The sequence below is a fragment of the Halichoerus grypus genome, chromosome 7, assembly GCF_964656455.1.
Source record: "Halichoerus grypus chromosome 7, mHalGry1.hap1.1, whole genome shotgun sequence".
NCBI classification, from domain to species: Eukaryota; Metazoa; Chordata; class Mammalia; order Carnivora; family Phocidae; genus Halichoerus; species Halichoerus grypus.
The window spans coordinates 106284546-106297418 of record NC_135718.1 but is presented as its reverse complement, the minus strand read 5'-3'; the positions used below and the strand labels follow the sequence as shown (position 1 = coordinate 106297418).

At 45.5% G+C, this 12873-nt stretch overlaps 1 protein-coding gene across 5 annotated transcripts in view; it reads left to right on the top strand.

Annotated features, from left to right (window-relative positions):
• ASTN1 (astrotactin 1) overlaps nt 1-12873 on the top strand; it is a 302019-nt gene that overhangs the window by 197215 nt on the left and 91931 nt on the right. For 4 of the 5 annotated variants that reach the window (XM_078078004.1, XM_078078003.1, XM_078078006.1 and 1 more), the window contains 3 exons: nt 3708-3782; nt 10384-10521; nt 11042-11192. In XM_078078004.1, the coding sequence (XP_077934130.1) occupies nt 3708-3782; nt 10384-10521; nt 11042-11192 (364 nt within the window). The remainder of the gene's footprint in view (nt 1-3707; nt 3783-10383; nt 10522-11041; nt 11193-12873) is intronic. The other variant, XM_078078005.1, reaches the window with a different exon arrangement.

Here is a 12873-nt window from a genome sequence, read left to right as displayed (position 1 = left end):
CTGTTAGGTCCAGCTCTTCATCGTGTTACCCCTGCCTTTTCCCGTGTGGCCCCCTGGAGCCTCTCCACTCATGTGCACCCAGCTCCCCGCTGTTACTGTTCTAGGCACCGCCAACCCCCAGCCTTCCCAGCGCTCTACCGCTGCCCTACCACCTAGCTTACCTCCCGGAACTCCATTCCCCTTCCCATTTACTCGTTCCCTTCTGTTTGCCTGGACATATATGGGTTTCTTCAGAAAGACTGTAGATTCCTTTGAGGGCAAGAATCTCTTTATCCCAACTCTTGTTGCCTAGCATCACAGTTCACACACAATAGGCCCTCCATAAATATTTGCTAAATAAATCAAACAAGAATCCCCATCTCTTTGACAGATCATCCTTGACCAGTGGGAAGAAAATGAATAAATTCTCTTTTATTCCTTTGCTAGAGTAGTTCGCAACGCTCACAGGATGCCCTAACCCCTTCTCTGTGTATTTAATGTCAATACTGTATCATCACTGTCCTGTGAAGTGATGGCTGGGTGGGCGGTGGGGGGCGGGGAGCTTTGATGTTCCCATGTTCATCCTGGGTAATGATGACCATGGCAGGCAACACACATATGTGTATAATCTGAGTTAAAGCCTGGTGTTACCACTCCATTTGCACCTCTTCCTGCAGAGAAATTAGGGAATCTCCTTACTAGAGTATTTATATTTGATTTGGGTAACCGATAAATTTAACTTTTTTAGCAAATGATTGTAGGACACTCCCTAAATGCCAGAGACCGTTCTGAACACTTAAGCTGTATTAAATCGTTCCTCCTCATGACAGCCTTGCCAAGCAGATATAATTGTTTCCATCAACCTCATTTTGCAGGTGAGGAAATGGGGACACAATGATTAAGGGACTTGCTCAAGATCACATAGTGATTGGTGGTGAAGCTGGAATTGGAAGTAGGCAGGCTGGTTCCAGAACCCATGTCCTAATTGCTGTACCCTGCTGCCTCTCATTGTGATCTGGGCAAGTTCTACCCTGCACATCTGTGCCCTTGGAATTTGAGTTGTCTTTCTCAATCTCCAGGCCCCTTGAGAACAGGAGGGCTCTTTGGTCTGACCTACCTAGCAACATGCTGATGTGTGCTTAATCAGTGGGCTCATTGATTTATTACCTATGGCTTGCATACAGGTTTATTTATGTTATTCTATGCAGTTAATTGTTCACATTGTAATCAACGCCAGTCCTGAAATTTGGCTCCTCAAAATATATTTTCAAACAACCTAGGAACCAAGCCAAGAATTAACTCTAATTACACATTGTACCAGTTTTGAGTACTGGAGATGACTTGAAGGCAAAATATGTGTTATTTAAAATTACTAAACAGATAGTAAATAAAATGTGATTTTACCCAACAGAGAGATAAAGTTGCATGTCCTTCTTTTTCTACTGCCCTTTCAGTAGGTGTCAAAGATCATGGGGGACTTTTTTCCTCATGACTTCTAGACTTTTTCTTGAATTAATACATAATTTTTAGCTGCCCATAAGCCACCACTTGCTGTTCAGCAAAAAAGAACCATATTCAAACCCCTCTTTGTGGGTTCACCTCCAATAAAGAGAACAAACACGAAAAACACAAGGGGGAGAACTGTTTATTTGATGCAGAGGTTATTCATAATACAGTGTGGGGTACTTTTTGGAGCCAATTCTAGTTGCTTCAGGGTATTTCTAAATTGAATTCCAGGAATAAAGGGTTTATAAATAGTAAGCATAAAAAGCAGATGCATTCATCCCAGCCACTTCCTTATGTAGTCCTAATGGCTTCCCTTGCAACTATTAACTCCTTTGGCTAGTTAATTGGTTAACTAGTTAAGTTAGTGGTGCTCAACCCTATCAGACCCAACACCCTGTTTTATAATAAATTTTTTAACCCCATTTATAATCCTTTCATGAAATTCATAAATAATAAAATCTACATATGCAAGATTTCAACTATAAATATAATGCCTTAACAGTGATTAAAAGAGAAATAAAAAGAAAGTAATTTATAATTATAGAGTAACCATTTTAATGTGTAAATGCTGTGGTAGTATTGCGATAAGAGAAATTAAAATAAAGTCTTCACAGACATTTGCACCTGATGTTGATTCATCATAATGTAATATGTAAAATAATATGTGATATACAATATATGTAAGAGCAATATAGACTGATCCAGATGTGCTGTATTGATGATTCAAAAATCATGAACAGCATTGTGGACAATGATATCATTTTCCAAACTTATGAACAAATCTTGGTGAAATTTCTAATGATGTATCATCTTCCCTCGATTTACATGGTAGTTATGCAAGTAGAAAATGTGTCATATATCCAAACAGTACAAGCTGCTTAGTGCTTATATGTAAATGGAGTTAGCATCTTGGCTCAGGTCACAATAGACAAGCTTGCACCTATGTAAATGTGTAGTGAGACATTCAGTAGTTTGCAGGACATATGGAATTGCTTTGTTACGCAGAGCTATCCTAAGCACTGTACTCTTCTAGCCTTTCTAGCCCTGCCCTCTAAATGCCAGCAATGTCCCCCAAGCTCGTGTTACTAAAGAACAACCATGAATGTCCCCAAATGCACTCTACTGGGTGATATCACCCACACTGACAACCCCTGGGTTAGTTCCCAACATTAGCCCCAAATCATAATTATGTCAATTTATTCTGCTGACTTTTTCTGGTTCTTGAAAACCAAAGGCATGTGTACAGTAAAATCTTTAATCCTTGGGTTAGTTTTGGGACTGAGTTCCATGGGAACAAGGGCTCAGTTCACCCAGGACGCACGATATCTAGTACCCAACACAATCCTGGGCTTCACTAAGTCTAGCTCAAATAATTTTGAGTAAATAATTTTGGGGTTAGACATTTGGGTTAGCCAAAAGATATGTACTATTTAAATGAAATAGTTTTGCTAACTTTCAAGTATAGGTGACAAAACCTAGAAGCTCACAAGGGAGACTTGTAGTTAAGAATTATTTAAAAATACCATTTCAATTGTTTCTGCTTGAATGAATGACATTAAAAGGTTTGAAAACATCTGGAACCTGTCCAAGACCCAGAATCCTCATGTCATTTTGAGTAGGGAAAGGGGGCATGTTGAGGACCCCGTGGGAGCTGTGGCTTTGGCCTAAGAGGTTTGCTTCATCTTCACAGCGGTCTGGAGGCAGCCGTTATTAACCCTATTTTTACCAAAGAGGAGATTAGACTCCACAAGGCAAATAAGCTGTCCACAGTAAGCCAGTTGGGTCAAGAGCAGAACAGTGTTCGAACCCAGAACTGTCTGATTCCAGAGGTTTCGTTTTTCCCAAGACATCATGCTACTCCTCTTTTTTTAAGTGAGACAAATCTAAGTGTCTGTCTGTTAGGTCTACATTGGAAGGACCATGAATTACAGCTATGTGAGGTCCATCTTAATATAATTTTACTCTCTATGTAGTTGTTGTCCTGCCCATGACATCCCATTTTCCTAGTGGTTCAGTGATTTTTATGTTGAAACCATTCTTGGTCTGGTTCCAGCATTCAGGGTCTTGTGTGAGCTCCCGTCTGTGGGAGTCTCTGGAGGGCAGGGATGAGGTTCTCTCTGTCTCTGGGTCTCCAGTACCCAGCATGGTGCCTCTCGCACAAAGTGGATGTTCTGAGAGTGTTTGTGGAGTTGATTTTAATTGAACGATGTTTCTCCTTTCAGGCCTTGGCCTTACACAATATTTCAGCGGGGCTTTGACCTGGTTTTGGGAGAACAGCCTTCTGATAAAATATTCAGGTAAGTGGCTGTCTAGGGACTTGCTTATGTATGTCTACAAGCCCCATGACCCACTTTCCACTGAACTTTCTTTCCTAGAGATAAAGTATAACCTGGGAACCACGTTTAGCAGTTCTGCCCTCCTCGTAACCAAAGCACCGGCCCCGCACTCTTGCCTGGTGACACCGTGGAGAACTTGGGAGGGCAAACAACTCTGTTTGGGTCCTGGTTTCCTTCCTTGCCTGCTCTGTGAACCCCCGTAATTTACTTAGCCTCTTGGAGCCTCCAGTTTCCGCGTTTGTTAAGTGGGGCTACGTCATATGCCTAGTTCTATTGCTGTGGGGAATATATGAGATAATGCAGGGAGAGCCCCTGGCACAGAAATTGGCACAGAGCAGGCAATTAATGTCAGTTTCTGCTTCTCCATTTTGCATCTAATTTGCACCTTTTTCATAAAATCTTGCTCAAAATGAATCTGTCCCACCCCTGCCGCCTCCTTTTCTCAGCTCTACTTCATTATTATTTTCTTCTCCCTACCACCCTCCTAAACAAATTGGATGTGTCTGGTCCCTCCCAAATTTCTACCGACACACCTGGAATAGCACAAGCTGAAAAAGTCAACAAGCAGAGGAAGGCCTGGGTGCCGCCGTGAACTATTGGATTTTCATAAAGGTTCATTCGCACCAGGCTTTAGCTGGAATACATGTTTATTGCCAAACTAAGATCTTACCATCCATTTATTCTTTCAATCTATCCGTCACTCAGTGAATGTGCAGCACAATGTGCATCTGCTAACTACCAGCTAAGTGCCCGAGATGGCATGTGGCCTGGCAATGTGGATGTGAATACGTCTCCCTCCACATGCATGTCCCCAGGAAGAGGAAGTCAGCAGGGCTGCAGGAGGGTCTCATGTCAAAGCATGCATTAAGCTAGCGCAAGGCACTATGGGAGGAATGAGGAGCAGTGTGAGGCAGATGGAAACCTCATTTCCTTTTCCCTGCACTCCTATAATACGCTGAGTCTCATGTATTCACTGCTCCCTTTCCAGGCCCTTCCTTCCCCAGACCCTCCCTGTCAGCCAGTCCTGGGCCTAGGTGTTCCTTTTGCTCCTGCATTTGCCACCTAGAGGTGGGTCCTCTGCCCCAGCTTCTCCTGCCCCCACCTCCCTGCTGGCTCCAGATGGACCGGGTTTGGCCCCTGCAGTGATCTCTTAAGGTGTGCTCTTAGTAAAAGCGCAGATTTACAGAATCACTTCCTCACAGGGCCTCCCCTTGCCTTTTTCCCTCCTGAATGTCTCTCCCCAGGGAGGCTAGGTCACATTAATGGCATTGGCCGGAGGCTACTTTTGAGGATTTGTGCTACACAAGATGTCATCTATATTCCTTAGACTACGACTTGGGCATTTAAACTTTCCAACAGTGATTTATCATTTGGCTGACTTTTTTCTCTCATTTTCTGATGCTGGTCTGCGAGGACCTTCGAAGGGTGATAAAGATAAGGCAGATGGAGAGCCTCGTGGAGTTTGGCTGATTAATGTGGATAAGTTTCCTCTCCCCTAAAAGTCAGAAACTAACACTTTGAAAAACAGGGACCTTAATGAAATTGCTATTAGAGCAGAACCTGCACAAGAACTGTGTTTCCATCCCCACAAGCACCATTTATTCTTTTCAAGTTTGTTAGCTGCCAACTGGATGTGATGCCCTAGCACTACCGAGGGGTCAGTTGCATGGTTTGACCCTTTCAGTCAACTATTTCGGGAGCCAGTGCGGTAATCAATCATGTTGGTCCCTAACGTGACAATAACTAGTCTCTCCGACAAATGCAATGGGTCATGATTTACCTGTTACAGGTATTAGGAACTTTAATCGAAACCACTCTGGGATCTGAGTAAACCAACTGCCAGTGGCTATTCTGGAAAATTCTGTGACCTGGTCAGTGACCGTAATCTCTTAAAGAAGCTAAGGACTATTTACTTGCTATTCTGCTCACCTATGATTTAGTGTCCTGATGAATTCCAAGCCACTGCACATTTCTGACATTTGAGTCTTTCTGCTATTGAATGTCAGTGTACAAGTCTGTTTTATATGTTGCTCTTCTCCTGTGGAACCTTCTGTTCTTAGTCAAATCTATTCCCTACCTGATCCACTGTCCCCAGCAACTTGAAGAGTTCCTACTCTGCACTGTGGCTCATCCTCTTTCCTCTAACAAGAATATATATTCTCCTCCTAATATAAACACTACCCATTTTCATGGTCTACACCATTGCAAGAAACTGGTTTAGATGTTTTGGATTGATCAAACAAATATGACTGACATAGTCCCTGACTTCAAGGAATTTACAGTTTCATCCAAAAATTGTTCTCCCACCCTGGTCCTCCAGGAGAATCCCAGTCGGCTTCAGAAATGACCAGTGATCTTACCCAGCACAAACCAATTAATTGGAAAGTTCTGAGATGTGGGACCAGGCCATAAATGTTCTTTCAAAGCACCATGGTAATCCTGATCTCTACCCAGGATTGAGAAACGTTGTTCTAAAGCTTCTCCAACCCACAATGACTTTCCCCCCTCCAAATATCTGTAATGTAGTGACTGTAATATTTATGTGTCAATTATTTTATCTCATGTTTATTTTTATTTGCCTATTTATTTCCCCAGTGAAATGGTTGTCTTCTTGAGGGAAAGGGTAGTACCCTATATGGCTTTAAATATTTAACATCTAACACACAATTTGGAACACAGTAGATCTCCAGTAAATATCTGTAGTTGATCATTTCAGGTGTTTCCTAAGGACTTGAAATCAGATTAATAAAGGACCTTGATACCCAACCCAGCCTTAGTAATCTGCAATCCCAAAGAAACTGGGAAGGGCCCAGGCTAGACTCAAAGGGTCCGAGAAAGCTGAACCTCCAGCTAAGTCTTCTCAGCAAACCCAGGGTGGTCCCAGAGATGTCCTTTCCATTGTCACTAGGATCATCCCATTCCACTAGACCCTTTGGTGAAAGGGATTGGTGCAGACCAGATTTCTCTCTCAGAGACCTTCCTTCCCACATGAGTACATGTGTCACTGGGAACAACAATTCATCCTGGACTGGCCTGCTCTGGAGGAGAGTGGAGATGCCAGGCCAAGAGCTATTCATCCATTTCCTCACATTCTTTTTGATGCCAAGCCGCAGTGAGTGTATAGGCTTATTCTGTCCAGTGCTCTCTGGCAAGTGTTGACCTCTGAACAGAAGTTTTAAGCTAGTTCAACAATGTCGTGTGCACGACTCAGGCTACAGCTGAGCCATCAACTGCAGTGGTCACCACCAGCTGTCACGAGAGAAGGCCCAACTTGGGAAAGCATTCCAGATGCTCTCCCAATTTCTCTTTGGTGGCTTTTTGAAGTCATTCCTGCCAAATCTGTATGAATGAGGGACAGATGAGATTTCAGGACACAGCTTTTTCTCTGACAGTTTGTTCTATATTTGGTTTTTGGAGTTACTCAGTAAATTTTGCAGAGGAAAGAAAACTTTAGAATCTCATAGGCATGAGCCAGTATGGGCTGGAAAGCTCTGTGAGCCTTACTTGGGTACACCAAACCCCATCTTTCCTACGGAGAGGTGACCTTTGGGAGGTTGCTAAGCTCCTTATAATCTTAATTGACAAATCAGTGAAATGGAGCCAAGTGACCAACCTCAGAGGACTGTTGTGAGGATAAATGGAGCAGCTCTATGGAGCACCTGTCATGGTGAGATTTCTCAAGTGAGGTTAGTCTCAGCCACACCTGACTGCTTCCTCTGCGGGTTTCACCTTGGCCCTACCAGGGATTGAAGATCACACTGTTTTTTCTTGCTAATGTGGTCCAGCGTTATGTCTCAGAAACTACTGGGCACTTTGCGAATTCCTCACGACGTGAAACCCAGATCCTTCTTGACCACTAAATCCATTCAAACCCAGAGATTAAGCCCTGTCCTGCTCTAAATGAAGGATAATCTTCACCATCACTTCTACTTTTAAATTTGAAAATGGAGATTATATCCCCCTGTAGACTGTGCAAACTAGAGAACATAACTAAATCTTCTTATTGATCAGTCAATAAATACTTATGGAGTGACCCCCACCCCTTGGGCCAAAAATTTGTGTTAGGCAGTGGGAAAACAAAGATGCCATCCAAGAGAGCACATTCTTCTGAGTGGTGACAGACAAAGGAAAAGGTGGGCACAATTCAACATCTCCAGGGCAGCCGGGGGCCATGTGTGTGCACAGAGGAGTGTCCATTTCTCAGCCTGAAGTTGAGCCTGAAGATCCTGGAGGGCTTTCTGGAAGGGGTGGGAATTTTAACTGAGTTTTAAAATGACTGGCATCCAGCAAAGAATAAGAGCAAAGGCAAAGAGGTGAGAAAATGAAGGTGACTTTAGGAGCTATAGTCAGCTTGCACCGTAGAAGCACAAAGTGTGAGGCAGGGTTTGGTTTAAGGAGAAGCTGAAGAAGTGGGTGGGAATGGCATCTTTGGAGATGTAAACTTTGCTCTGTAGGTCTTAGATGCCTTGAGCAGTTTTAGCTGGAGAAAAAGGTAGCTTCCTGTTCCCTTTGAGTTGTTGCTGCATGCAGAGGAAGGGAAAGCTGAAATGGAGGGACGTGGGACTCTCTTCCAAAAGGAAAATTAACCATCAGAAATATGCTAGAACTGCCAACTGTTTCCTAAAACCTGTTTCATAAATTATAAGCTACAGGTCCCAGATTTGTTGCTCTGCATCTGTGCAAACTTGTAATTTTATAACCAAAATAGAAAACAGAAATTCACCTCTATGTCCAAATAAACAAATAAACTGCTTCCTCCCAGTACCATTCAAACTTGCATATGTTCCCTCGGAAACAACAGATTATTTATAATATTAGTGGTGCCCTCAGCCCAGCCTGCCTACTGTAATGGTGCCCTCAAGAATGTCCATCCTGAAATGCAGGGTCAGCACAACTACTCACATGTTGTTGCCTTCGACCCACTTCAACCCTAAGTTCCAAATTCCAGGCACTTTGGGGCAATCACTTGCCCCGAATTGGCTCTTTAATCTTGCCAGGTGAGGGAGCATGCGTGCATGTGTGTGTGTGTGTGTGTGTGTGTGTGTGTGTGTGTGTGTGTGAAGGGGCTGGCAGGCCTTCAGTTTTGGCAGGTGTCCTCTTCTGTCCCCTACTAATGGGCCTCCCTCACCTGGTGCAGACCCCTCCCTGTGTCCCTGCACAGACCTAGCCCCAACTATTGCCTTCTGTCCCCAGGGCTGGGAAGAGTTGAGGGCCTCCTTCAGAGCAAGAGGCACTGTTGATATTTCAGTGCTGCTTAATGCAGAGATTTGCCCAGCAGATCAGAGAAGTAGGGGACCAAGAGTGAGGTTGGGAATGAGGGAACCATCTCCCAAATCCTGGCCATATCCCACATGCTCAGTGGTTTTGCCTCTCCCCTAGGCACCTGCCTTCTCTTCTTTCAGCCGTTCTAGCTCCTAGGGCTGTCATTCAGGGAGTGGGTGAAAATCTCGCGAGCCTTGGTCTATGGGTATTCTCTGCAGCCAACATTCCAGAGCGCTACATTTCTCATAAAAGATCTCATGCCATCAGTCTGGTTTCCTAGCATCTCCGGCAACCCCAGGGAGTGGAGAAGGGAGTGTGTGGGTTAAGGGAGAGGTAAGAGCGAGATTCTGAAGTGGTGCTCTGTGACCAGCATGCTGATCAAGCCAGGGCTGGGTTCTTTCTAATTGTAGGCATTCTTCAATTGTTCCTCCCTCCGCATTAAAGTTGGAAGGGGCCGCCAGACTGCCACAGCCTTGTGATATCCCACCCACACTGGCTTTTATCCCACAGACTATTTTTGACTGTGAACACAGAGTATTTGAATGCCTTTGAAATAGAATGAATGAATAAATAAACAAATAATCTTTCATGGTTTCCTTAAGCTCTCCCTTGAAATGCTGATTGATTCTTTTATTCCTTTTAGCCCCTGTTATAAGAATTAAAAAAAAAAAAAAACACAACACAATCTCCCCTGCCTCCCGAGGGTTACAGCCATTAGCTGAGGGTGTGGGTAGGAGTTAGGAGAATACATCCAGGCTTGTTCTGTTCATCCTCTTCTCCTCTCCCTGGGGCTCCTGGCTTAAGCTGTTTCTGTGTGCATCACCCAACAACCAGAACGCGGGGAGCTTCTCACTTCCTTTCCCCTGGTAGGGTTTCTCCAGGCACAGAGAGCAACCACCACTACCACTGAGTGTGTAATCCGAGGGATGGGGATGGTGGGAGGCCAGCCTGTCGCTTCAATCAAAATTCTTCCAGTTATATCTGACTTAGGATTGAGGAAGCCCAGCTTCACATCTGAAGGAAACTGGAATTGGATTTCCTAGGGCTTGGTAAAAACCACTTCCAACAGCTGGTGAGTGGGTGCCACCATCAGTTCTCCCAGATGGCCGGACAGGTGCGCAGGAGTAGGCCTCTCTGCCTCCCTCGGGCTCAGTCGTCTTGTCCACAGAATGGCCGTCAGCTCCCTTTTCTGAAGAGGTGGCGAGGGCTGAGAAGGAAGCCCCTGACAGCAGAAGGCTCAGTCCTCCTGCGGGCTGCTGGTCCCCCAGCCGTAACCACCTGGTATTGGGTGTCCCTGCAGATTCACCTACACCCTTGGGGAGGGCATGTGGCTGCCCCTCAGCAAGAGCTTTGTGATCCCACCGGCTGAACTGGCCATTAACCCTTCCGCGAAGTGTAAGACGGACATGACAGTGATGGAGGACGCTGTGGAGGTCAGGTGCGTCTGGGCCCAGGGAGCCGAGGCCACACTTGGCGTGGGGAGCTGAGTGAGGAACTACCTGAAGGCCCAAGGAGCTAGGGAAGGAATCACAACAAGCTGAAAGGGGAAGTTGGCAAGCTGCCTTCCAATTCCCAGTACGAAGTGCCAGCATCTACTCTATCTGGGTCAATATCGCACACCCCAAGGCTCATGCTCTGGGAGAGGACATAAAATTAGAGTTTGTAAGCACTTCCCACATCCCCTAAGGACTGACAGGCAATAAAATGTTAATTTCCTTGCCCAAGTTTAGACCTCCTTCTTTGACCAGGCATTACAGCCTTGGCTCATTTCCCAGATATGGAGAATGTCCATAATTTGTTAGTTCAAGGCTCAGAGTGTGGCTGATCTTTACTCTGTGTGAGCAAGAGCGAGACGTGACACGGTTGACTAGATAGGAACTTGGAATGTGATGCTACTTGTTGCACCTGAAGTCCCCTTGACTCCTCCCCCTCCCCCTCCCCCCCGTGTCTCCCCACAGAGAGGAGCTGATGACCTCGTCCTCCTTTGACAGCCTGGAGGTTCTGCTGGATTCCTTTGGGCCAGTGCGGGATTGCAGCAAGGATAACGGGGGCTGCAGTAAGAACTTCCGCTGCATCTCAGACCGCAAGCTGGACTCCACTGGTTGCGTGGTACGTCCGCCCCCTCAGTTGGGGTGGGGGGGGCACAGGGTAAGAAGTAATGCAGATACATAGATGAAAATACGTTGTGAATAAAAGAGAAGGCGCCTGGCTGGATAGCTGGTAGAACATGCGACTCTTAATCTTGAGGTTGTGAGTTCGAGCCCCATGCTGGGTGTAGAGATCACTTAAAAATAAAATCTTTAAAAAAAGAGAGAAAGAAGGTAAAAAATGATCCCTCTCTAGTTGTCAGCACTGTCTAATCTAAATTATGAATTTTCTCAGGGCACCTGGGTGGCTCAGTCGATCAAGTGGCTGACTTTTGTTTTCGGCTCAGGTCACGATCTCAGTGTTGTGAGATCAGCCCGGGGCCAGGCTCTGTGCTGGGCGTGGAGCCTGCTTAAGATTCTCTCTCTCTCTCTTTCCTCCCCCCACCTCTCTCTAAAATAAAGAAAGAAAGAAAGAATAAGGAGCACCTGGGTGGCTCAGTCAGTTAAGCGTCTGCCTTCAGCTCAGGTCATGATCCCAGGGTCCTGGGATGGAGCCTTGCGTGGTCCAGGCTCCCTGCTCAGCGGGGAGCCTGCTTCTCCCTCTCCCTCTGCCTCTGTCCCTCCCCCCTGCTTGTGCTCTCTCTCTTTCCCACAAATAAATGAAATCTTAAAAATAAATAATAAAAAAATAAATTATGAATTTTCTCTTGACAGAGATGAGAAGCTAATCACCAGTCAGTTAATCAAGAAATATTTATGGAGCACCTACTGTGTGTACTATCACTATCCTAGGGAAATTTCATGAATTATATAGCAAGATTCTTTGTTTCCAATGTTACAATCTACTTGGTGAGGGATACCACCAAACAATTCGAGAAGTAATTAGCTGCTGAATAGTATGACATTGACTCTGATAGGAATTCGACTGTATTGACTGTAATAGGAAATTCTACCTTTGTCTTGGGTCAAATGACTGTAGCAGGAGATTTGAGGAGAAACCTACCTAAGGCCAGAATGATGAAAGAAGTAAGTTACGCCAGGAATGGTGGAGAAAAATAAAAGTATGTCTCCTTTGAGACCCTGGCAATGAACTCCTACTTCGCCCAAGGTGATTTTCTACTTTGTTATCAGCTATGGGAACTAAAATATGGGATGCTAGGACCTAGAAAGGCCATTTGGTTGAGAGTGTGCTAAGTCGCTCCTGCACTGTGGATGAAGAGTGACTGAACCCGGCAGGTAAAGGGAGGCAGGAGTGGATGAAGCCCTCAGCTGCTGGTACCTTTCTGTTGGCATGTTTGTGCCCCTCAACACTGTTGTCTGTCGCCAACCCTCCTTTCTTTTAAGGGCAGAATGATGCAATCCTCACAGAGAGGAGAGGACAGAGAAAGAAAGCAGCAAAGCCAGGTATCAAGCGGGCGTAAAGGAGAGGGAGATCTGGTTCATGGAGACGCGTAGTTCTGCAGTGTTTCTGGGGCAGGGCCAGGAGCCTCCAGCTCAGGGAGAACACGGTACCACCTCCCACTTCCCAGTCTCACAGCTGTGCTCCGGTAAGGGGACCCGGAGCAGGGCAAGCTGTGAGGAGGCTGGGCCAGTCCATCTTTCACACACCCCCTTCCCGGTCTCTGAGCACTTGCTCTGTTCCCGGAGCTGTGCTCCATCAAAGATGGATGAGTGCCTGGGATCCAGGGTGGGACTCTCTCAGC